Source organism: Rhopilema esculentum, chromosome 8 (assembly GCF_057945365.1).
Source record: "Rhopilema esculentum isolate cy_ngs chromosome 8, ASM5794536v1, whole genome shotgun sequence".
NCBI lineage: Eukaryota > Metazoa > Cnidaria > Scyphozoa > Rhizostomeae > Rhizostomatidae > Rhopilema > Rhopilema esculentum.
This window is the reverse complement of record NC_142822.1, coordinates 9833029-9858854: the sequence shown is the minus strand read 5'-3', so window position 1 is coordinate 9858854 and position 25826 is coordinate 9833029. Positions and strand designations below refer to the sequence as shown.

Genomic DNA, 25826 nt, shown 5'->3' with positions numbered 1-25826 from the left:
TCCTTTTATTTAACACTTAGTAATGCATCTCAGTAACTAAATGTGTAGATTTGAGCTATTAATTATAGTTTATCTTTTTAAATTGTTTTGTAGGAGACCTCGCTGACGAGTTTAGGACAATAATTGAGGAGACGTTCCAAAAGGTTTGTAATTTTTTGAAAAGATGATTATTTTAGCGAAATGGATACATTGCTTTTTCTTTATATTCTTAGTCTCAATATCCTCTTTACTCTTTTTTTCTAAGACTATAAATCCATTTCACTTGGTTCTTTCATTCTGTATTTCCTGTATGGTTCCTCGGATAAATTTGATTGTATGATAGCTCCTCTTTCAATCTGCCAGAAAGTTGTGTTGAGAATCGTAGTTATTATTCGGGTGTTTTAGAAAATTTTTCTTGCAGATACATCAAAAAAACTTTTTAACCTTTATTTCGTTATTTTATCGCATCAATTTTGAGAATTTGCTGACAAGGCAACCATAGAAGTAAGATTGTCGAAGACAAGACTTTTGCTACCGTTTCTGACACCTTATCAAAGCACTTTTTTCCTTGACTTATGGTTTTATGCCCTCCTGCCGTTTTGTCGTAAATGTTTCTTGCACTACAAAATCGTCGTTTTCATTGATTTACAAAATCGTCGATTTGCCTAAAGCTCAAATTATTTTGTTAGATAGCCACATCTCTGTTTTCCGTATGAAAATAGTTTTCGCTGACATAAAAAATTGTCTTTTTTAACTTTATATTATTTCTTTTAACTTCTTCTTTGCATTAAATATATTCTTTTTTGTAATTATTCATATAGTAATTATGTTCGTTGATTCCAGCTTAACGCTCCACCTCCAGAGGAGACCCCGAAGGTATGAGTTAATATTAATTTCACATATTCATGATTCATGAAAATATTTGTAAGCACGGACTGTTCTTTGCGACAGCTATCAAACTAATCAAAACTTACCCTACGTTTTTTAGCAACTTTTCTGGTCGTTCATTTATCAAATTTAGATTTGGTATTATAGCAATCTAATCTTTCATATAATTATTTCAATATGGTGCGAAAATTAAAAGCGGCTTTGAAAAAAGAAAAGATTTGAGTATACTTAAGCTTTTTTTCTGACACTCTTAAGAGTTTGAAATGTCAGAACATAGATCGATAACTCAACGCTAGGAAATATATATACCCAGTTGTAGATCGAAATAGGCCAATCAGAAACGCGAGCACATGAATGTCGAGTTTGTTCAATCAATGCCAATTGTCTATAGAGTTTACCAACGAAGTCCTAAGGTGAAAACGACCTCCTTTTGTCTACATTATAGCGGTTTATTCGTGCTTATGTAGATAGATTCCAAAAACTGCTAGATGGACGAACGGCGATTGGGCTTTACCAATAACCCGACACGTGTGGCCATTATAGTTTTTTGCACACTCTGGGTTTTCCAGTAAATGCTGCCCGATAGCAGAATCGCAGGTTTTAGTAGTAATTTTAGATCTGCAAGACCGAGGTGGCCGTTCTCTTTGGTGATACGTTATGTAATACTGGACGAAACATGCTTTTTAATTCTATCCTCTAATCCTTGGGTAGTGCGTCCTACGTAGCCAGAATATTACTGGAACGTAACCTCGTAAATAACGGAACTCTTATATAACGTTAGATAGCGGGTTGTAGAAACGAATGGATGGAACTGTAAACAATACGTGGATTAACAGCAAAGAAACAATTTTTAATGATCTGTTTTATCTGACTTTAAAATCGCAATGAACTGTTACTGATCCAGGGTAGTTTTAGATATACTGGGCACTCTTGTGGACCAAATTTTACATCAGTCGAGAAATTTGCTATTTTCACCTTAATGTAAACTGAAATGACATCCTCTGGATAGCCGTTCTCTAGAAAAATATTTCTTAGTTGTTCAAGTTCCGAGTCGAGTTTAGACTTGGAACAAATCATCAGTGCCTTATTAGTAAGCGTTTTGATGATGTTTATGCTTTAGTATAATTTTGCTTTTTTCAAAGCCGTGTTTCTAATGTCTTAGTTAATTCACTTTATATCTCTTGCAAAATTATTTATTTATCCTTTAAAAAACGACCATTATGCACAATATTTCTATTATATATTCGCATATTTAAATTTTTGTCTTTTTTGACTTTAAGCTTTCAACTAATTATCATATTTTCACAAAGGACCCTCAAGATGTAACAGAACAAGAACCCGCCCCTGTCGAAGGTAATCTAGAAATTTTGTTAATGTGCCTATTCATTTATTGCTTTATATATTTGGTGTTCTTCATCACTTTTATGATTTACCAAAGGATACGCATGTACGGCATTTTGGAGCAGAATAGGCGTGAAACACACCCTGGGCTTCGATTCAGGTAGCTCAGCTGGTAGCGCAATAAATTCAAATTCAAATTCATTTAATATTCAGCAATCATTTTACAATATTAAAAGTCAATAAAGTGTCGATAAAGATAATTAACAATTTAGAAATGACTGAAATTTCAACAATAACATTGCCTAGGAGGTTGGGAGGAACCGAAACGGTTTTCGAGCCTAACCCCCTAAATTTCAGTGAAAACAGTAATATGATTTTAGTAACAGTGAAAATGATTTAAAATGACAACATTTTAGGTATTTAAACATTACAAGATAATATGATAGGCTTGGGGGATCGCAAAATTTTTTTTGCAGCTTTTCTTGTACTGTAGCTGTGCCTTGAGGAAGTTTTTTGAACAGATTACAAAAAAATCCTATTTGAGGTTCTGCATTTATATCAAACATGAATTTTGCATATAACAAAGTGTAACTATCATCAAAGTTTAATATACTAAATTTACGAAAAATTCGTTTGGAGCTTGCTGTATTTTTATCGAAGTTCATTATTCCTATAGCTTTGTTAAGATTTCAACTCACAGATTTAAGACAGGGCTCATATAATATAAGGCTAAAAAAGCGTAATATAGGTTTCTAAAGATATCTTTGGAAACATAGTGTCTCATCTTAGCTAGTATACTAATTTCCTTGGATGGTTTAGGATTTACTTGTTAAAAAATGTTTCTATCTGAGGTTCTTATCCAAAAGTACGTCAAGATATTTTATGCAGCCTTTTTGAGCTATTTTTTTTATTAATATTTACTTTATTTTTTACATTTTTTCTGGACAAGGAGAAATTAGTAAGAAGTTAGATTTTATCGACATTTAAGGTTATTTTATTTGCAATTAGCCAGTCAGAGACTTATTAAGCTCTATATTTACAATTGATTAAAATATTTGTTTCATTAGCAAATAGATAAATTTTTAAGATACTTGATGAGCTCGGAATGACGTTTATATATAAGAGAAAAAGAAGAGGTCAAAGGACGCTGCCTTGAGGGACTCCGAATTGAACATTGCAAGATTCAGAGAAACTGCCATTTATGCATACTTTCTCGGTTCGATTTGTCAAATAAGACTCGAACTATTTTAAGGCTATGCCTCTAATACCATAATATTCTAATTTATTGATTAGAATATTATGGTCAACGGTATCAAACGCTTTTGCAAAATGTAAGAAAATACAACACGAATGATGTTTGTTATCCGCTGCGTTTATTAATTGAGAACAGACATGTAGTATTGCAAGAGAATATGATTTGTTTATTTGAAAACCAAACTGGCGTTCGAAAAAAAAATCGTGTTCGTCAAGAAACTTCATTAGTCGTTTATGCATTAATTTTTCAAATACTTTGTTGAGAACAGGAAGTAAAGAAATAGGACGGTAGTTTGTAGCTTCTAGTTGGTACTTTCCCTTATGAACAGGTACAGTTTTAGCGAATTTTAAATGGTAGGATAAAAACCTGTGCTAAAAGATTCATTTACCAAAGCTGCAAGGGCTCCTTTAAAGGAACACTGATATATTTGATAAGTTTCACAAGTATAAGCATCCGGGGCTTTTGATTCGTTCAGAGCTAAATTTGATTGAGGGACAAAAAGAAACTAGCATCATTTGGGTTTTTTAGGCAATCTTTGTTATGGGTCTAAGCTGGACACAGCTTATTTACAAGATTTTGAGCAATGTATAATTGTAAAAAAATTATTAAACACATTTGCAACAACCTTTTGGTCCGGTATTGAATTCCCAGCAATAAGTGGCTGGAAATTTCGACTCTAATGTGACTTGTTCTTATGAAGGAGGTCATTCCTTTCCAGACCTTTTTAGAGTCATTTTCAAAATTTTCAAAATAAGACTGATGATATAGCTTTTTACTCAGCCTTATAACGTATTTTTATAGATCTTATGAAACGCTGAAACCAGAAGTTATCTTTAGTTTTAAGAAATTTTTGATAGATATAATTTTTGGTTGAAATAGACTTTAATATGCCATTGGAAATCCATGGCAACAACATATAGGGTTGCAGATTCGAGTCCTGCCCTAATAGTGTCACTTAGTCACATTTCCTTGCAGTAGTCTTTCTCAAGTTTGGTTCTAAACTCATATGAATGCCTGTTTTCATTTTCTCCAAAGAGCCAAAACCGGAAGTTCCACCTGAACCAGTTCCGGAGCCTCCAGTAAGCCCAGTTTCAGAGACAAAATCTGTCAAGTCAACAGTCAAAGGTCAAAAGCCAGTTTCACCCAAGGGGTCAAAGAAAGCTGGCAAGAAAGATGACCGCGGTGCGTCTCCAGGGAGAAAAGGCAAGAAAGGAAGATCGCCATCACCTGGTAAGCAGGAAGAGAAAGGTGGTCGTAAAAAGGCAAGTAGGAGTCCTTCTCCAAAGGCCAAAGGAGGAAGGCCTGGCTCAAAGGGAGGCTCGAGACCTGGATCAAGAGGTAGACGGTCACCAGGTAAGATGACATCACAATTCAAAGAGCGAATATAAAATTGGTGCCTTGACCTTTTTAACATTTCTGCAAAATCCTTTCTGCGTAAGGTCAAAACTTTTTGTTTAGTTTCTTGTTGAGTTTCTTTTTGTTAAATGTATACAATGGAAACATAGACATTTGACCATAATAATAAGAACGATAAATTTTGACCATGATTTACATGCTAAAATTTATCGCAATTTAATTGATCGTAGATGCTTTTTGTTTAATAAGTAGACTGTTTTGACATTCGGTTTGATTAAATTCCCTAAGCTTTCTTTGCTTTCAAAAAGCTCTCTTTTTCTAATATGCTATCGACATATTATTGCGAAAACCATTGTCTCTTCTTTACGTGCTATTAGCATAGTCCTTTCCCTGCGTGCAATTAGCATAGTCCCTTTCAAAGTTGGATTAGGACAGTCCCTTGCAAATTAAGATTATGACAGACCATTTTATTTTAGTCCGTCCTAATGTGAAATTTGCACTGTCCCTTATATTATCACAGTTCCCTCCAAAATGTAACTAGCATAGTCCCTTTCAAAGTTCGATTAGCAAACTCCCTTTTAAATTGCGATTAGCATAGTCCTTCTTAAGTGCAACTAGCAAAGTCCCTTATAGAGGGCGATTTTCATAGACCTTTCTAAACATGCATCTCTTCTGAACCACCAAGAGGAATTTCTCAATATAGTCAACGATAACAGTTTTTTTAGCTATACAGAACTTGAAAATGGCTTTGGAAAAGGCAAACATTCTACAACATATTGGCTAAAAGCTTTTTTATCTTACACTCCTCAGAGCATAAAATGTCAGAATAAGGGTCCGAAAGAACACGATAAAAAATATATACCCAGCTGGGGATCGAAATAGGCTAATCATAAAAATGCAAACATAAGACCGGTATTGTTGACCAATCAGTGCCGCGTGCCTAAAGAAAAGTTACAATTGACGTCCAAGAGAGAAAACGAACTCCTTCTGTCTACACAATGGCGGCTTTTTCGTTTGTATGTAGATCGATTCCAAAAATGCCAATTACCCGAAACATATCATCAATATAGAGTTTAGCACAATCTTGGTTGTCTAAAGTATCTTGACCGATTGCAGAATGACTTTTTTAACAGTGTTTCTAGACCTACAAGATCAAGGAGGCTGTTCCCTTTGAGGAGCAGTTTTGTTTTTTATGTTGGAAGGAACATGCTGTATCCCCCAATCTTTGGGTTGTGCGTCCTACGTAGCCAGAATCACACTGGCACGTAAACTCATAAACAACGGAACTTTCTTGGTTGGTAGGAATGCAATCCTTTTGAAAGGATGGAAGGGCTCTTCTAGTGCTGTAAACAATACCAGGATTGACAGCAAGTAAACATTTTGTGATGGCTTGCCTTAATGTAACTCTCGAATCGCAAGGAAGTGTTATCAATCCATGGTAGTTGCAAGTAAACTGGGCAACCAAACTTTTAAACAGCCGAAAAACTTGCAATCTTATTCTTAGTATAAGATAAAATGAAATCTTCTGGATAGCTGTTGTCCAGTTTTTCCAGTTAACTTAAAGCGATCATTCTGTATCGATCGATCGATCTTTTCAAAGCCATATTCAATGATGTAATCAATCATACAATCAATTCTATTTAGGTAAAGAAGCAGAACCTGAAGCTCCACCAGAGCCAGAAGGCCCACCCGAACCACAACCAGGATCTCCGGAATGGGAGTATGTTGCTGAGCCGCTAGATGAGGTGAATGCAGTGCAGTTCAACCAATTTTTTACTTCTCTAATCTGTAAAAATTGTCAAGTTTGATTGGTTATATGTCACTTCTATTTAAATCTAATTTTAATTAAAGTAATAGATTTCAACTGTCAGGATGATGGTATTGGAATTTGGTGTTTACATATTCAACACTTTGTTGCTTCCAATCATTCAGAATGGTAAGGTATTCTAGAAATCTTAGCCATGACGTTCAAATTTGTAACATTTTGAAAGCTATCTCGGCAACCAAAGTATTTTCATAGCAAATATTGTTCATAGCAATGTTCAGCTACGTATTGATTCTTTTAGCTGCTCACAGAACACTACCATCGACTAATTCTTTATTGTCATCCAACTTAATATCAATTTTTTTTTCAAGACTTTTTAATTCCTATTTAATGATCAAAAAATGAGTTTTTACATGAGTTTTATATGATATAAAGAATTTGTTGAAAGTTGGCATACCAAATGAACGTCTAATAGCTATAAAGGAGCTAATTAAGGCCAACTATCTATAAAGAATTAGTATAAAATGAATATATGGTGCAATGTTAAAAATGTTTAAGGTATAATATTCTAAATAAAACCTAACCCAGCAATAAATATTTTACACAATCTACAGCCGCATTCTACATGGTGGATTTAGACAGAATCGCTAATTGACTTCTATTACCTGCCCTGTGGTATTTGAGTTAATTTTTGTTATATTTCTTATTTTCAGGAGCTGGCTCATGTCTTGGTTGATAAATGGAATGTCGTAGAAAACACGTACATAGACAGTGCGAAACACGTGTTTAGGAATATCAGAGATGAGCGAGAAAAGATTTATAGATACATGTACAAAAGCAGGTAATTTTTTGGTTCTCCGTTGCATGGAACCGTTTCGTAACTGGGATGTTGATATTCGACATACCAGAACTGTTCTTTTCAATGTGCTTGTGTTTCTCTCAGTCAATATGATACATTATAACTCAGCATTTAATTGCTCTTTAATGTGAAGTTTTCTTATCCAGTTCTTGTCAATAATGTATTTTAGATTCTGTGTGATTCGAAATATATAAATGACACCTTTTACAAATTAGAATTTACTTTTGATTATTATTTCTTTGTGTTTTGAGAGAGGAGATGTCATCATGTTTGTCTAAAATACAATATTCTGTAGAGTTTGTCATCAGTTCTTAGATATTTTTTGACATGTTCAAAGGAATATTATACATTGAGTATTTTTTTAAGGTATAGTGCTTTCTCATTGATTATATTGCTGTCTTCTTTTTCCATAGAAAAGATTTTGCAGATTATCTCAAAAGGCCTGATACAAAACAGGAATTTGTCTCTGCATGGCAAAAGGTATCCTCAGTTTTTTATTTTAAAATTACCAGCTGTTCTATGGTTGTATACTTTTTATGTCAGAGATATGCTGCTATCCCGAACTTCACGGTTTTCTAAAAAAAATAGTTTATGATTTCAATCTTTCTGGTAGAAGATTCTACAGCACTTTTTTGACACCATGCTATTTTCCACTTTGGACTCTAAGCTCAAAAGCTTAGATATAAGCTTAAATAAGTTTGAAAGTGTGTTTTAAAATGATATTATAAACGTGCATGAAAGTGCCAATGGCAATGCCAGGGATAATTAAAGAGATGGATTACACAGATAAAATTTGTCAATTTCCTTGAATTAATTACTTTTTAATTCCTTAAAAAGTTCACCCAGCAGCCGAAAAATAGCATTTCTAAAGATTGCGATTGTCAAACCTCCCCCATAACCCTCTATGCCAAAAAGATGCCTTACTGCCTAAGCCAATTTAAGAGCCTATCCTTGCTAATTTATTCTTTTGGAAACCAGTTCTGCTAGTGATCATGTGTCTCTAATGCCTTCCCTGTTCTTTTTTACTCCAATCATTTTACAAGCCAAAGCTCCTTTGATTTGTTTGGTAGGAATACAATAGCACCGCTGATGACATGAGGGACGACGAGGATACAAAAGCGGAAATGCATCAACAACTCGACGTAAGACGAACAACGTTGATTTTTAACTTGTAAACATAATTTTTTGCACGCTTCTTAGCTGCACCAGACAGTGGTAGCGGGGCTGATCAGTTTTTGCATCACTTTTCTTGAATCACTTTTCTTGAATCTTAATTGATGTCTCTGGGTATCATAATGCTTTTTTGCTTTCATTAAAAATTAGCAATAAAATTCTAATATAATGTGAGATTTGATGAAAGTTATTGTTTACCAATTGGTCATAAAGTGCGAAAAGTTGCCTGGTGACTGCATTAGGCGTCAAACTCGAAGTAGCAACTTAAACCGTCCTGTTCTATATAGCGTAAATTGAAATTTACAATCTTTGATGCAGCTGACGAGACAAACTCCCTTCTCCGCCTTCCAACTCTTACCTCCTCCTCGGCGATTGATGCGAAATCTCATCACCGTTTGTCCGGAATATTGTTATGTCGTTCGATATTTTACTAATTTTGAATGCAATGACTTACAAATGTAGACTTGGACGTCTTGTTTGCTTTTAACGAGTATTATTATCTTTAGGATTTGTGTGAAAGGCTTTGGAATATTTCGGATACTCGCAAAGAGGACGCTGAAGCAGAAAGATCTCGCATTATGAACGAGGGATGGCTAGAGGACCACGTGGGCCTGTTGACAAATCATTACATTTCCCTGATGCAAGGAGAACTGAACAGATACCAAGACACGTGTAAATTGTTAAAGGATTACTACGTAGGAATGGAAGGTGGTCTGGGACCGAAAAAAGGTATCACGCGCCCTTTTTGATCTTACATATTTTTAATTTTCATTGGTCTCGGCTGGTCGCCAGCTAGCTATCTTTTTTCTATGTTTACTCTGCAATCGAGTTCATGCACATTTAAAATAGTTACTGAAAGAGGTTAATATTAAAAAATTTTCTGCGAAGAGAAAACGTGCATAGAAATACTTGTATGAACTGCTGTTTGGGCAGACGTATTCTCTGAAAATTTGTAGGTTTTTTTAATTAATACTTTGTGGCAAATTTTCCATTTACTTTTTTATTGTTTACAATTATATCAAGACTGTTATGAAATAAATTTTCTCCGTTTATCTTTCAGTACATTCCTCTTTTACAAATTTAGTAAAAATTTATTATGATTGTTTCTGGAATTCCCAAACGCTATCAAAGTTGGACAACAATGAAAAATTCCTTATGATTCCTTAGATAAATTAAAATCATCAAATAAAATGTCATTGAAGACTTTAAAACTATTCTTGGTGTTATATGATCCGTAAATCATCAGCATGAATTTTTTCTTATAAAGCAAAAATTTTACCCGATGGCTCCCAGAGTTTCACTCGCATCCCATTGGTTGAGCTTCCCACGACACTTGCTCCTGGGGAGGAAGTGGAGCCGCCTCCGTCTGAGACGAAGCCTCTCTCTGCTAAAGCATCAAAAGATAAAGATAGGGAGGTGAAAACCCCGGAACAAGAAGACGATGGTGCAAATAAGAGAAGGTTAGCCACCCACTTGCAGCCTCATTCAATGATTTGTCAACTGTATAGATAAATACAAGCTTGCAACTCTTTAGTGATATCAGAAGCTATTCAGAAAAAGAAACTTGCCGATGACTTTCTGTGCAAGTAGAAAAACCAGTTGAAAATGAACTTTCAGCAATATTTTCTATAGCAAGTGGTTGAACTGAGTACCACAGTGCGTAGATCTACTACATTTCTGTTCTCAATAAAACTAGGGTACTTTTTTGTACTCAAGTTTTTCGCATACGTAAGATTTCATCTTTCCTATCTTTATGTGCACTGGTAAAAAGTCTTTCACTCGGGTAAAGCACTCTGAGTGCATTCATATAAGCTTTTTGTATCATTTCTGATGCTATATCTAAATATCTTTTTGGCGGTTGAATATTGGAAATGGTTTTGCTACCTATATTTTTTTCATAAAATATTGCATTGATACGGTATTCCACTATGCGAACTGCGAAGTAAAAATGAAGAGTCACGACAAATTCAGAACAAGCAGAATAATTGGATCTATACTTTTCATTTTGATTCTAATTTTCAAGCTGCTTTCTTTTCAGAAAAAAAACTTACGCTCGAAAGAAATGTAATACAGGCTCTACTTGTCATGTCTAATACTCTGCTTGCCTTTTGAATTAGAACGATTATATTTCTTTCTGTAGAATACCATTGGTTCCAAGAAGACCAAAGTCGGGTGAAACATCTGGTGTAGGAAGAGAAGTAAAAAGCAAAAAGGCAACACCAAGGCGAGAGAAAACGACAGTCTCCGAAGAAAAGTTGGACAGCCCGACGCCACCGGCTGATCCCGACGAAAGGGTATGAAAAATCCACGTTTTTTAAGAAAAATTTACAAAAGTACCATAAAATTCCACCATTCGTTAATTTATAAACCAAATTGCTAGCATTGATCAAGCTTAATGAACAAAACTTTTCGATTATGACTTGACTCGGAAAGTCAATGGCCCGTTTAAATGTTTCTCAAGATTTATATAGAATAAATTATATATTGATAATCAGTGGAGTTACACGAAATCAGTGGAAGTCCCGTATACGAGATGCCTCTTAGCAAGGTTACCTGTCATTATGAGAAAGAGTCGCCAGTTCTTTTCCTTGCAGATTCTTGCCTCCTTAGTGCTGCCATCATCGTGTACTTATCGTCTCTTATTTGCCAAGAGGTGAACGTGTTAAGCCTCTAAATTTACCGTGTAAAGCGTGTAAATTCCCCTTAAAATTATATCTAGGTTCACTTGTTATCCAATATTTACCTCACCTGCACCAAGGATTCTGTCTCATCTTTAGCTTCTTTTCCTTCTAATGCTCACTTCTTGTTTTTTTTAATACAGCTGCTGTTTGATGCTTTTCAAAGTGCTATACTTGCAATTGAAGCCCAGGTAACGATTTTTTACTTTCTCTGTATTATTAAAACTTTGACTATTAATTTGTATATTGTGAAGTTGTACTGTTTTGCAGAAAATGATTTTTTTGGACTGTTTATCATATTTTTATACAATTTATTCCTTCTGATATAGTGATGCAACTGGGCCTTATATGTAAGAGCCCTAATTTTGCCTACGACTTTGTAATTATCTGTGTTAAAACATTTTGTTTTGAGATGGACTAGAACTTGCTGATTGCCCAAAAACAAAAAGTCAATAACTCCTTTTCCCATGTTACATTTGATCTGCTCGCGGATATGAATTGCCGTTCCATCTCGAATAATGTTTTTGACTTTCATCCTACCTACCTATCGTGCAATTTACTTTGAATTATCTGTCTCAGTTATGCACCTTGGCCTATTGTCAATGTTACCCGTCCGTTCCTTTTTTATCATTTATCATTTTCGCAATATTTCATCAAACTATTTATAAGTTATCAACATCCATCAACATGCACCCATGCACAACATTCAACTCTCACATAATAGAATCCAGTTATGGTTATTCATTTTGTTGACAACTGCATTTACCATTTTGTATACGCTATTTAATATTTTATCGTTCAATAGAGTGCTGCTGATATAGCTGTAGAGGAGGCTGAGAGTCAGAGACACGCTGAGCAGGAGCGAGAGAGAGAAAAGGAGCTGATGAAAATACACTCTAAGGATAAGCGTAGCAAAAAGCGAGGGGCATCACCGGGGAAGAACGCTGTTCAAGAAACGCCAACTCCAGGTTTTTCATTTTGCAACATTTTTTATCATGACAATATTTATCATTTTACCTCGATAAACAAAACTTTCTAGGCCTTGAGACTTTTCATAGAAAAGGGTTTTTTCTTGTAGCAATTTTTTCATAAAGGTCGTATTTCGCTGCTATTTTCATCACATTTCTAAACATTAGTCCTGCTAGAAATTTGTTCATCTATTTTTAGCTCAGCAGATAATTTCAAAATATGCTACAATCTTAAGACTATAGGAAAGATGTATTTAGCAGAGTTCATTCTAGCTTTTAAAGGTAAGCAGAAAATATTTTTAATTTAAGAAAGGATTTTTGATTTCATATTTTTCAATTTTTCAGTTCAACCAGAAGAAAATGTTGACATGCAAAAAGAGGAAGAGGAAAAGCAACGCAGACAAAAAATCAGGGAACGACTCTCAAAAGAATACAAATTTGCAGTTTTCTCAGAGAGTAAGCTAGCTTTTCACCAGTACACAAGTTTATCTGACTTTATTTCTCTTCAGAAATTTATATTAAAAAATTCAATATATTTAAAACCTTTCTGTCCCTCAAGATACATTTTCTGCGTCATTCAAAAACAATTGTTCATGGCAGTTTAAATTGACTTCCAAAATTTGGTGAAACATTTCCAATTGTTTTTGCAACAATCAAACGAAATAGCAAATTATGATAAAAGTGTATTTCGGCAATTCAACGTTGCTCCAGATTTGAAATAATATATTTCGTTAGCTCTTTTGTCTTTCTCTTGTTTATCATAAATGTTTTTTTGCGCTTTTCGCAGGCGAAGGACTTAGAAAAAGACTTGATAATATCAGTTTTCAAGGTACCTCGGTGGTACAAAAGCTCAAGGTTTGCGTTTTATTGACCGTATTTGATAATATTCTAATAAACACACGATCAAATGACTGAATCAGTAATATTTTTGACGTGCTTTGCTAATCATAATCATTAGGCTCCAGGTTCGAAAAATAAATTTCCTTTATTCTACTATATAAGTTCTCTCAGCAGCTATGTTTGAAAATGTTACAATTAGCTTGTAAGTTTGAAATTAAGATATTGATAGATATACTCATTGAGGAGTTCTACTTGACAACAATTTATAATTGAATATTTCTTGTTATTTGATTTCTGTTATCTGTTTTAATTTTAGGCGAAATCCCTCGCTTCTTACGAGGATATGAACGACTGGCTTGGTCAGAGATTCCTTCAAGAGATGGAAAGGTGCGCTTCTATGGTGAATTTTGTATGGATAGACTTTTTAGTGTTCGTGAAATTTTACGTTGGGTTAAGGTATACATGATATGGCCGTGTTTGGTGTATTAGCAAGTCACACTTTTTAAAACAAGGATCGAAATACCATTCCTGGTTTGCACGTTTAGACGTACTTATATTGAGCTTAAAGAGGATGCTATAAACTAAAATCGTTGCAAAAAATTACAAAATTTACAAAATATTTTCTGCATTAAAATTCTTCTAATTTGAAGTATTTCATGGTGGCAAGCCAAGTTTTGGATTGTTAGAAGCATCACATTATGTTTTGTCAAAATAATGATCGAAATTAAATTTTAACATGTCAAATATTGGACCAAGTAGTAGAAACTCACTTTGTACTCTTCAATCAACAATGAAAACACATGAATTTCAAGTTTGCAACTGCAGGATCTGAAATAATTCTATCAAGGAAATGTCTTTTCTTCTTTGATGTTTTTGAAGCTTTGATTTTATATACTTGTAATAATTTTTTGTAAGTAGTTGGCTTTAATTAGTTTTGAAGTTATTCATTAAATTAGCCAACTTTGAATGGCAAAAGATTTCATTTTCACCAATTTTTCTTTTAAAGCATTGATACCATGGCAGTTACTGTGAGATCATCGATTGAAAAAGAATCAAAGATCCAGGAATGTATTTTGCTTGAAGACAAAGATTTGGTTATCGAATACGTGAGTGTTAGCAATATGCCATTTAAATGAAATTTTACTTTAAAGGGTTGAATTTCATCAGCTAAGAATTTTGTAAACTTTAAATTTTCATGTTATGTCTTTCTAACTCTGAATGGTTGTTTTTATTAGTTCCCATCTTATATCTCTTATCCTTAGCTGCACACCAAAGTCTTTCAAATGAGCTGTGCTTTTTTCTCCTAGCCTTCCTCAAGTCACTACTTTTTCAGTCTTTTTTGACATCTGTTTCTTTGATAAACACAGTCAATGCATTTTTTGATATATGAAAAATTCATTAGGATCTGCGGAGATTCAAGACACCAACACCTCCTCCGCCACCCTCGCCAAAAGAAGAATCCAAACCTGATACATTTACCGTCGTGCAACTTCTGTCATTACATAAACAAGTGAGTAATGTTTCGTTTTCTCTAGATCTATCCATCAATTCAGCTTTTTAATTCAGGAGAATACTACTAGTATTAAAAAATGCTGGTCCACGTTTCATTGTAAATGTTTTCAATAGGTGTTCCTTGAATGTCCCTTTAAATGCAGAAATAACGTTCTATGTTTCTTATATTTTGTTCAATTATTTTGAAAATATCGAAGCTGTCTTCTGCTAATCTATTTGTTCAATGAACTAAAGTTTGACATTTTTAACTCATAAAGCTCTTCGATATTTTAATTTTAACTTCTTTATTCCTCTAGGTCTGATAATGTTAAATTATGTTAACTATTTGCTTAAAAATTTCTTACGAGAACTTTCCATTTATTGGCGAATCAACCAGCTGATGGATTCTTCTTTAAATTTATTGATTTATTGATTTCGGTTGTTTTATCCTTGTAGTTCAGCGAAATCGCCCCATCTGGACTAATATCAGCCAAAGCTTTCTCTGATACCATTTTGGATTATGCTTCCTGTAATGTAAGTAAACATTTTCAATTTATCATTGTTTTCTTGAACCTGTTTTCTAACGCCTATAATCCTGCATTTCCCCTGTTATCGTCTCAACTGTTATCGTCCCAACTAAGTCATCGTGTCTCTGTTATTGAATTAAAAGCTCCTTCGTTGAATGGAATCTGGGAGGTGAAAGGGTTTCCAATAGATGCATGCTACGTGTGATGTCTTTAGAATGTTTGTTCTTTAAACCGTGTCCTAGGCTGTAGACTCATTAAAGTAGAATATTCCGTTTACTTTCACTGAAAATATCTTATTTGTCAGTAACCTAAGCTGTCAGAGATCTGATTTTGCAACTCCAAAAACCCTTGAGCCAATCTATAGCAACATCTATTTTGTTCTATCAGGAGTGTTAGTTTTAGTGTTCTTATTGGAGATGCACATGCCCCTCCAAATGGCAAAAATTCCTTATTTCTTATGAACAACCTCTTTTTATTATTAACCTCTAACATTTGTACCGCTTCAATAATTCTGTCTTTCTTAATGCATCGGATCTATAATGATTTGCTTGGTTATAAAACATGGGTTTACGCTCTTTTGTTTTAAGCTCAAGACACGAAAAGTTTTAATATTGCTTGAAATACTTTATCCCAATTGGGTTAATTCCTTTTAGGCAGGTACAGAAGGACTCCCTGACAACTGGATGTCCGTGTCAACAAATCAGGTACTATTTCAATTCCTTGTATCCTTTAATCAACAAAATTTACATCAGTACTTTAAGAGATGTAAATCGATATATTCAACAGTAGATTCCCAAATGTCATACAAAGCCGTACAACTTGTAGTTGTATATAAAAGTGGTCATTACCAACGCAAACATTTATTCAACCAGAAGTGACCAAATTTTTTTGTTTTTAATCTTATTTGATTTTGTGTGCTTTGTTCACTCAAATGAAGCCCTATATGCCTATCCAGAAGATTACTGTTATTTTTATTGAACAGTTAAAGATATTACCCTATTACAAGTCATTCTTTCTGTATTGTATCATTATATGTCGATTTTCACTGTCCTTTCATGCTATATATTGCAATTCTTCTTTCCATGGGTGGCCTATTGACAGCATGGTGTTTTGACAAAGCATTTCGTCAATTTGTTTACATAGTCCTTTGAAATTTGCAATCTTATTTTCTTCTTTAACACTCTTCATTTTTCTGCGTTTTGTAGCTGCAAGATATCGCCACAAACCTTGTCAGTGACAATGAATATTTGGACTGGAAGGCCTTCCTTCTTTCTGCTGCAAAACCTTGGCCCCCTGTAACCGTTTCTGGGCTGCTTGAAACTTTACGACAATTTAGGGAGGCTGATGATCTCAAGATTGGTCGTGTGGGAAGAGAGGATTTTGAAAAAGTATGCCGTTAGATTTTCATACATTTAAACATTGAACCTATACTATTCAAATTTAATTTTTAAACTCAGAGTTGCCAGGTTCAGTGTTTTTTTTTATTTTGAAAATATCTTCTCATTTATCTGGATATAAAGCTGAGCCAAGACCTCGCCTAATACTTCATTCACGTATGAATTTGTTTTCTGTTTATATGGAACAGCAAACGTTTTCTTGGTGCAGCCAAGTGAGATATCGGTCATCATCAGGTACAATCTTCTATCAGATACCATGACCCTCCAACTATCCCAAAATCTGAGTTTTGGTTTCTTATCATGGTCATAGATAAAACTAGATATCGGTAGGCAGAGATAAAATTTGTCCCATAGAAACATGCCGTCTTGGCTACCTGGATTTTAATGTCTTTGTTGACTTCACCGCCTGTTTGATAACAATGTGAATTTCTTCTTGGCAAGTGAGATAAAAATCTTCCCATGTGAAAAGAAGCTGAAAACTGTAGTAATACATTATATATATAATCATCCGACTGGATGAAATCTCCCTATTATCACAAGCCGTCTCCTTTGTGTAGCATTGCGCTAATCGGGATAAATTTTTCCCATATGAAACAGGATTTCTAGCTATTTTTGTTTTATCATCATACATCTGTTCTTGAGGACTATAATCTCACATTACCATCAACTACAGAACTTAGAAACTAAAAGAAGATCAATAAATATAGGTATAACGATATTTTGAACAAAATAACATTGCAATTTAACTTATTTCGTACCACATATTACATATTTTGCTGTAGAAAGAAAACTACTACTTCATTTTTAATATCTATGAGTTTTGAATTTTTTTCTTGATCTGTCCCTTTTATCACTACGATTGTAATAGTTTTATTTTGTGAAAACAGGCTAGCCAGTTACAATTTAGCTATGTAAAAGAGAGATTTGTAATTGTAGTTTTAACTGTAGAATTGTAGAGTTAATTATTTTCCACTATTTTATCATATTTTATCAATCATAAAGTTTCAATAATTTTGCATATATGTTATGTAGTTCTTGCACGTTTGGTACTCGAACAATCGTCGATCTAATAAAATGATCTAAAAACAGATGGGCTAAGCGTTTATCTAAACACAGATGGGCAAAACCATTGCATAGAAAAACATCAATAACTTATGCCGATATTTGGTTTTTTATTTAGTTTGGTCGTCGCCAAAATTGAAGCTTGTCTACACATTATAACTGTTAAACTGAAAAACTGTTTATGGTTACTTAAATCATCGTTTATAATTATATTATTAATAATCTGTGCAATTGTTCTTTAAGGTAAAGATGTGGTTTTCGGAGGACGAAGATGATCTTAGCTCATATGCTGAAGATGGCTACAACAGACTAAAAGAACTTCATTATGTAGGTTTTTAATTAGATTCAAGTTTCCTTTGGTTCCATCCAATTCTTCTCTATTTTGTCTGCTCAGAGTTTATGAAAAGGTTTTATAACCTCTACTTGCTCAAAAGTTCAGACTCTTAGACGAAGACGGAGGGGTCGAAAAACCGGGGGTTCGGGATCCCAAGAGATTTAATAATCGGGGGTTGGAATAAACGGAAAGGGTTGGAAAAGTCTTGAATACTACCAAAATGAATCTCTTTGTGGGATAAAGTTTCAAAATTTAACAGAGAAATATATTGAAATAAACAACACTTTGGGGCATTCTACAGACTAGAGTTATTTCAAAAATATTTTTTCTAATCAACCATCAAGTTCAATGATCAAAAAATCTATGTGCGGGGCAGGGAAAAATCTTAGAGCGAAGAAGCTGAAAACTTTTGATAAATTTCGACGGCGTTAATCAAGAACCTTAAAGAAGTTACATTTAAAAACTCCCTAAGCTAAGCACATAAAGAATCGCTTTCACTTTTGATTTTTTTATCTTTGTAGCTTTTATATGAGCTGCCAGTAGCACATTCATTTTGTACAGAACTCTTCCTTTAAAGATTTTTAAACAAAATATTCTTTTGAAGTTCTCAATCTGGCTTTTATTTGTAACTTTAAAGATTTTTTCTTTACTTTTGAATGAGATTGCAATAAACATTCAAGTTTTCGTACTATAAGCTTCACTTTGAGACTTATCTGGTAAAACATGATAATTTTGATTAACTTTTTTCTGCAAATTCTAAAAATTTTCTGGGAACCTTTCTCCAAGCCTCCAATTAATTTATCAGCTCTGTTAGAGAGCTGCGAATGATTCTTCCGTAATTTTTTGTTCAAGAAAATTCGACATTTTTTATAGCCTAAAATAATCCTCCTGTTGGAATTTCAGTTCATTAAAGTGCTGCTGAAATTATCATCAAGCCCGATGAGAAAGACAGAGCGCGGCAGATTGCCCTAGGCCCTGAGCTTTGAAGGCCCAAGATTGCCGGAACCCATCTTTCTTTATGCCCCAGGCCCCAAAAATGCTCTCGGTGCCGCTGGCTATGAGTAAATGGAAGCCCTCGTTGCTTCTCTTTTGCAGTCAATATTGGTATTTTTTCTGCTTTTCTCTTCTTATTTATCTGATTCAAATTGCAGGCATTTTTTGATTTATTCGCCGATACCATTGACGATTGGCAATCTGTTGATTATGTAAACATGGTAAGCAATACCTTTTCTACTTGCATTGAGCCATTACAAAGGTCGAAAAGCGAACCTTTAAAGGATTTACATCTGTTTGTGTTATCATTCGCATCAGCTAGGAATAGTGAATAGCCCATTCAACGGATGGGACAGCCGATTCTGGCCTATGGCTGGTGCTGTCTTATATATATACAAGTTTCTTAGTAAACCTAAGTTATGCAAGCTCCTTGATTTTGCTCAACTTAAACTATAGTTTAGTACCCTTAATATTTCTTTGAAAAAATACGTTGATTTCTTTTTATTTCACATCAACTGGTTGTGACTTAAAACGATTTAGACTAGAATATCCATAGCATTGCAAATTACTCAAGTATTTTCTTTTCTAGCTGCTTTACTTCAGTGCAGTTGCAGACCCTTTCGAGGGATTTCTGCGGGCATTAAGCGTTGTGACTGGTAGCTCATTGCCAACAAAAGAAGAGATCGATGCTGTTGAAAAGCCTGAAGACCCAGATCAACCAGTTCAGGTAGAACCTTTGATTTATGAACACTCTTATAAGCAAAATCATTTTCTGTTGAGTGTTTGCTGATTTCAGTCGACACTCGATGTTGTTGGTTTTGATTGATTTGATGCTCGGGGAGCTCAAACCAATTGTTTAATTAAAAGTATTTTTTTGGAAGAGGGGGGCTTAACAAGTCTGTATGACTTTGCTTGGGTGAATTCCTCACTTGGCAATGTGATTTCACTCTTTATTATGCTATTGTTTTTCCGTGAATGGACGATTTCTGTTAGCCTTTTACAATTTTTGAATAATTTGAATGGTTTCATGTAACCAATAGAGAATCTCTAAAAAAATTTCAAAAAACACACCAATTTGGTCATGTTCTTACTTTCTTTGCTCTTCTAAAGTGCCGTACCCAAGCCTCAGTGCTCTTCTTAAGTGTGTTCTCATAAAGACAAACTATTGTAGTCCAACGCTAAAAAGTTCATAATATCATGATATACATGATATACATAATATCATTAAAATGTAAAAATAAACCAAACAAATCAAAGTAACTGTTTAACAGAACAGGCATTTCCTAAGGGATGCTAATTTTTATCAAGGTTTTTTACATCCGGTAGGTAGCTCTAACTTGTAAGACATTTTATTCAAAGCAAATTTTCTAATATCTTAACTGAATTAAGTAACTTATCATTTTAGTTTTACTTCTCAAAATACAAATTGTGAATGTTGAATGACATGCTTTACTTTTGTAAATAGTAGAAATTTTGCTCTTGTAGAAAAGTATCTTTCCTTCTATGTTTGACCTATTTAGTGTAATTAGGCAGCATTTATATAGTTAAACTGGTGAATAATCATAATTCTCGCTTTAGTAGTTTGATTAACTATCTTCTAGCTGTTGAGATAATTTCTCCTAATCTTGCCATATGTCCTAGGTATGGCCTCGGCAAATGAATAGCCTTCGTGTGTTTTAGCGATATCTAATTGTACTTAAGGCCTGTTTACATGGGTTGGGCTATCTAGGGTAGCCATGATTCTACGGATAGCCGGAATATACCGGATACCCGGAATGACTTTCGGCTTACTTTTACATGTAAATATCTGCCAGGAAAGAAGCGAAAAGACAGTTTGCTGGTCTAATAAACAAAAGGCTGCTCACGATGAAGTTAAGAACTGTATCTCGGCCTCGCTCTTCATACAGTTAGCTTCTTATATTTTAAAGTTTGTAAAATAATTTTTTTTAAGCTAGATACCACTAGATTTTAAATGAAAACTACTCATAAATTCTTGCTAAATTGGTAAGAAGAGCCCTGTGATACTGTGAATGGACAGGCAGTGAAACTAAACACTTTGATATTGATCCCTGTCTTTACGTCATAATCTAATTGTTTTATTTCAATATATATCTATTTCCAGGCTGTTCCTCACCATTTTCTCACTCCAGTGGTGCTAGCTGATATTTTGAAGGTAATTTTGTCTTTTTTGCTGAATTAACAATACCTAGCTTGATGTTGAAGTCTCGACGTGAAAGAGCAAAAACTTCAAGCATTCTCTTTTATGTGTTGTTTTTTAAAGTTCAATATCATTTTTTACCTGTTTTTAGAAACAAATGAAGATCATTGTCATTTTATCATGTTGATTTAGGAAGAACTTATTTCAAGATGCTTGATTTCAGAGCTTTTGATGCTATTATTTATGCATGTACATGTAGAAATACCACTCTTAACGTCAAATAAGGATAATAAATACATTCAAAAGATATTTTAAATACGCAACATCGCTTCACTGCTCTATGAATCTCTATTTGTTAAACAATGAGGCGTGTTGTTCAAGTCAGCATAATTTCCCTTACCTTATTGAATCATGCCATATTTTGACAATGATGACACTTTGGTACCACATTCTGTCTCTGTGACACCACTATAGATATGTGCCATTTTTAGGCCTCCTTCAACTTCACAGTTACATCAATGCCACGTCCTACCACACTTATAAAATGTTTTTCGTGTTATGCATATGCAACCATATGGCTCATTTAGAAACCAATGCTTTCCCTCGACCTTTGCATTTAAGACGAACCAAAATTGCTTCTTTCCACAACTGTCTCGTCAACGTGACTAAAAGACAATATTTTTCTAACATACTCTCTGATAACGGGTACAAACTTTCCTACATTCCTTCTAATTTTTTACTTATTTGCCTAGTTACAAGAATTTAATAAACCGGTTGTCTCTCCTTCATTCAAGGTGTTCAATCATAGCAAAAGATTTCAAGGAGATAGTCACCGTTTTAGTGCGACGTCGGATCCTTTGGACAGTTTCTCTGAGGTTTGAAGCTTTTTAATTACCATCACTTGTCTTTGTAATAGCAAGCCATACATTCTGCGTGTGACAGCCAAAAAAATGTTCTTAGATGAAACTCCGAGTATCCACAGGCATGGCCGTTCATAGCTCATCAGTATCTCCTTCGCAGTCTAGATTTGCCCTCGTAGTAGTACGAATTCACTTACGGATTTAACAAAAATTGACTTAGAAAAGACTTATCATAATAGATGCTTGATGATCACATCAAACCATATCACTAGAAGTTCCAACTTGCAACCGTTATTTTCTATACACCTACAGCTCTGTCTATATTGCATCGACCACTGTATTATCGACCAGTGAAACATTAACTTTTTTATATTTTGCAATATCCATCTAATCTAATCTTCCATCATTTTGTTAGGAACGTTTGACTGGCATTTATGAAGAGCTGGGAGGAGAGGCCGATGGAATTCCGATTTATCTTTTATTCCAGCACCCAGTCATGAGAGATTGTATCACCCAATGTAAAAAGTTCCAGCAAATAGTAAGATACATTTATAACTTTTCCTTTGGTCTCTATTTCTTCCCAAGTGTAATTCTGCATGTTTACTTTAGAAAATTTGATTTGCCAACTTTCACAGGAGAATGTGATTCATCTCAATTAGATGGGCTTGCCTCTCTTTCCAAATTTTTAAACATGAACTTTCTCAGTTTGCACCAATTATCGCAATAAGTTTTACCTGGCATTGGCGAAAAACCCCAATTTGATTGCTTTTATTATTTCATAAATTTTGATTTTGTGAGCAATCGACTAAATTATTATATGGATTGGTTCGTGGTATTTTAGTGAAGCAATCAGAATTGTTCCTTTTTGATAAAGTTCCTTCACTGTGCGGTTTTGCTACGTTCTATTTTAGAAAGCAGCTGTTTTTGTAAGATGTTATCGATTCTGGGATAAGAACCAGTTCGCCGCCAATTTCCTCTACCTATGCAATGGTAGTTCTTGCTAACCCACCTAATCGCATTTACACCTGACGCGGACCCCACATTTCATTCCCACGAATCTCACCTAATTAGGCCGGCCAACTCTCCTTGTAAACTCTCCTTGTAAACTCACATGCAGAATTACAAAGGAATACACATCACCCTTGGATCTCATTAGAATAACCTAGTCCATCTGCTCATGCATTGGCTTTTGAATTACTATTTCAAAGTACCTAGCGTGTCGCGGAATCTGCGGATGGGAACTAAAAGCGAACTCTGGTCAGTGCCAAAACTCTTTAAACCATTCAGTTGGAAGCAAAAGTTTTGGCGTCGTTAGGTTCTTGGGTGGTTGCCTCATGACGGTGGATAAGAGATTGGTTCGATCGGTTACACGGCGAGATTTACATCTTTCTATTGCTGGTTTGGTTTATCTCCACCCTGACGATTTAGAACAAAATTAAGCAATTCTAGTGAATCTTTTTTCTCCTAACCATGAACTATCTTTGCTCCACCATTCGTTCATTTTTCATAAAATCAATTGAAGTGAAGAAAATGGAAGAAGTGTAAAAAATTATATATATTTTTGTACTCCAAACACCTGTTTTAAAACCTCTAAACTGCAAAAGCGTCAAAATTGAGCCTCCTGCAGCAATGATAATCAAGTGAATTCCCATAATTCTTCTGTATTTCTAGCCGAATTTTTTCGAACTTGTTGGGGAGTGGGACAAGAAAAATTATTGAGAGAGGCATTCTCTGTCTTAGATTCACTGAGCATGCGCACAGAGTTGCCAGGGTTACCTTTCACTTTAGAAGACATTGGCAACCAAAACTCAGCAACAACGCACCTTTGTTCTAGTAAAAACCATGCTGAAACATTGACTTTGCAATCAGTTGTTATGATAACTTAATAACGACTTTCTTATCCAAGTCCCTACCGATTCAACTTTCTGTTGAATATTCTAGTTATGGAATTGTTGAAATATTCAAAGTTGTCTATTGTTGTAACTTAATTTTCGTATTATTTGTATTTTTGCCCCGCCCTTGATTATAACCCGCACCCATAAAACCATGCAGAAAAACTTGGTTAAAAACGACAGATGCAAAAACCTTTAAAACCCTGTCTGTGTGCTTAAACCTTAAAATAGACATCAGAAGTATACACTGGACAACAGTATCGTCAAGCATGGAATCATTAATATCGTCCAGAAGTATTTTTACATCGTCTTCTACACTATCACCCTCAGCTTCAAGGTAGCACAAAAGCTTGGCTTTTCAGGATCTTAATAAAACAATGCAATCTGCTCTCGTTTATATGCCCCCTTGATTATGAACCGTGCCAAAAATAATTTTAAGCCGTGGCTTAAAATGGAATAAATACGGTAACTGCGAGACTTTCCAAAAGAACGAGCCTTTTTCAAAAATTGATCGCTTATTTAAATTTTTTCATCAAAATGTTTTCATTTCAATATAAATCATGGTATTAATTGCGTTTTACGGACGATTAAAGTCACTTTGAACTGATCCTTATGTTTTTCTATATCAATAATTAATAGTTTTTAAATGATCATCAACATCTCTTCTTTCAAACTTGCATAAACAATAGTGCACGTGTTCCGTTTGAAATGAAGAGGCAATAAAAAATTTAAAACAATTTTTTGTAACTACTGTTGGAGGAAAACTTAAACTCTTTTGAAGAGCATCGTAAATATTTAGATAATTTTTATTATTATTTGTCAATATATTTGACGTCTGCACTCAAAAATGGACGCTTCAACTGAAGCAATGATAGGCAATTTCGCCAGATTTTACGAAAAATCCCAGTTTTCTTCAGAAGTACCCATAAACTACATTAACCTCTCTCGCCCAGTCAACCATTTTCTATTCGTGGTCCATCAAATGTATTCACTTTGTTCTGCCTCGATGTGATTTTATTTTGAATTAATTTTTTAGCATTCACATTTGTCTTTAAGAGCTAATATTTTAAAACTACTTTAAAATCATCATGAGCTATTTCATTTGTTAACTATCTAGACTTGAATGAATTATTCTTCATTCCAAAACTTTCCAAGATGCTCTGAAATATTTGTTCGAACATTGCAAATGACAGAGTATCCAATTCTTTTTCTCAAGCCTTAATATTTTTATCTATTTCAGGATCTGCAACAGCTATTAAAGAACATTGACTCATCATAAGTAAAAACCTTTTACAGGTTCAGATGTTATAACAGTTTCGTGTATGTTATACAACATTTTAATTCCATCGTGTATTGACTATCCCTGTATTTCATGTGAATTTTGATTTTATCATGCTGCTATCTATTTGTGCCCTGGCCGTAATTTGTCGTACTTTGTCATTTTTTTGGATATTGCAATGCCTAGGCCCATTTTTTGGACTTTACATTAATTTTATTTTGCAATTTTCCAATGCTTGAATTGCGTGGCTATCAGATAATTATGTTTTAATAGTTCTTAATAAGTCTTCGCGACTCACCAAACACCGTGGAGTGTTGAGAAGAGTGGGGGGTTCAAAAAAGTGGGGGGGGGGCTAAAACCGTATAAAAGAGGCTTTACTGGTAGTTTATTATTTAATATTTGGCATATTTTGCAAAAAGTCTAAAGCCCCCTAGCACCCTGCCCGCGGTGCCTGCTCACTGCTTACATATCATTACTTTTATCGTCTATCTTATTTTTACATGTGAAAGACATTGTTGAATAAAATGTGACTCCAATCTGTACTAATATCAATCCCAAGGTCTCCTCTAAGTTTCCGTTTTCTAACTTTTTGACACTGCAGACAGGTTTAGAGATTTGGCGGGAATCGGTACGAGTAGCATTGGCTACGTTCATTCCTTGGCATTGTTGTTGACGAAATTTGTCAACGTATGTTTAGAAGAAATAGGTCTTGTTAATTTGTGAATGTGACG

At 34.4% G+C, this 25826-nt stretch overlaps 1 protein-coding gene across 1 annotated transcript in view; it reads left to right on the top strand.

The window, feature by feature from the left end:
• LOC135694974 (sperm flagella and cilia-associated protein 2) overlaps positions 1-25189 on the top strand; it is a 45026-nt gene extending 19837 nt beyond the window's left edge. Inside the window, exons 32-59 of the mRNA XM_065213883.2 lie at positions 94-143; positions 823-855; positions 2178-2220; positions 4499-4816; positions 6464-6564; positions 7298-7425; positions 7857-7923; positions 8514-8585; positions 9123-9345; positions 9884-10076; positions 10757-10910; positions 11438-11485; positions 12100-12262; positions 12608-12718; positions 13050-13117; positions 13419-13489; positions 14109-14208; positions 14505-14612; positions 15050-15127; positions 15774-15824; positions 16326-16508; positions 17823-17906; positions 19065-19127; positions 19496-19633; positions 21029-21079; positions 21859-21939; positions 22340-22462; positions 25057-25189. Coding sequence (XP_065069955.2) covers positions 94-143; positions 823-855; positions 2178-2220; positions 4499-4816; positions 6464-6564; positions 7298-7425; positions 7857-7923; positions 8514-8585; positions 9123-9345; positions 9884-10076; positions 10757-10910; positions 11438-11485; positions 12100-12262; positions 12608-12718; positions 13050-13117; positions 13419-13489; positions 14109-14208; positions 14505-14612; positions 15050-15127; positions 15774-15824; positions 16326-16508; positions 17823-17906; positions 19065-19127; positions 19496-19633; positions 21029-21079; positions 21859-21939; positions 22340-22462; positions 25057-25095 — 2942 coding nt within the window. The 3' untranslated portion in view covers positions 25096-25189. The remainder of the gene's footprint in view (positions 1-93; positions 144-822; positions 856-2177; positions 2221-4498; positions 4817-6463; positions 6565-7297; positions 7426-7856; positions 7924-8513; positions 8586-9122; positions 9346-9883; positions 10077-10756; positions 10911-11437; positions 11486-12099; positions 12263-12607; positions 12719-13049; positions 13118-13418; positions 13490-14108; positions 14209-14504; positions 14613-15049; positions 15128-15773; positions 15825-16325; positions 16509-17822; positions 17907-19064; positions 19128-19495; positions 19634-21028; positions 21080-21858; positions 21940-22339; positions 22463-25056) is intronic.
• Positions 25190-25826: the final 637 nt, after the last annotated feature.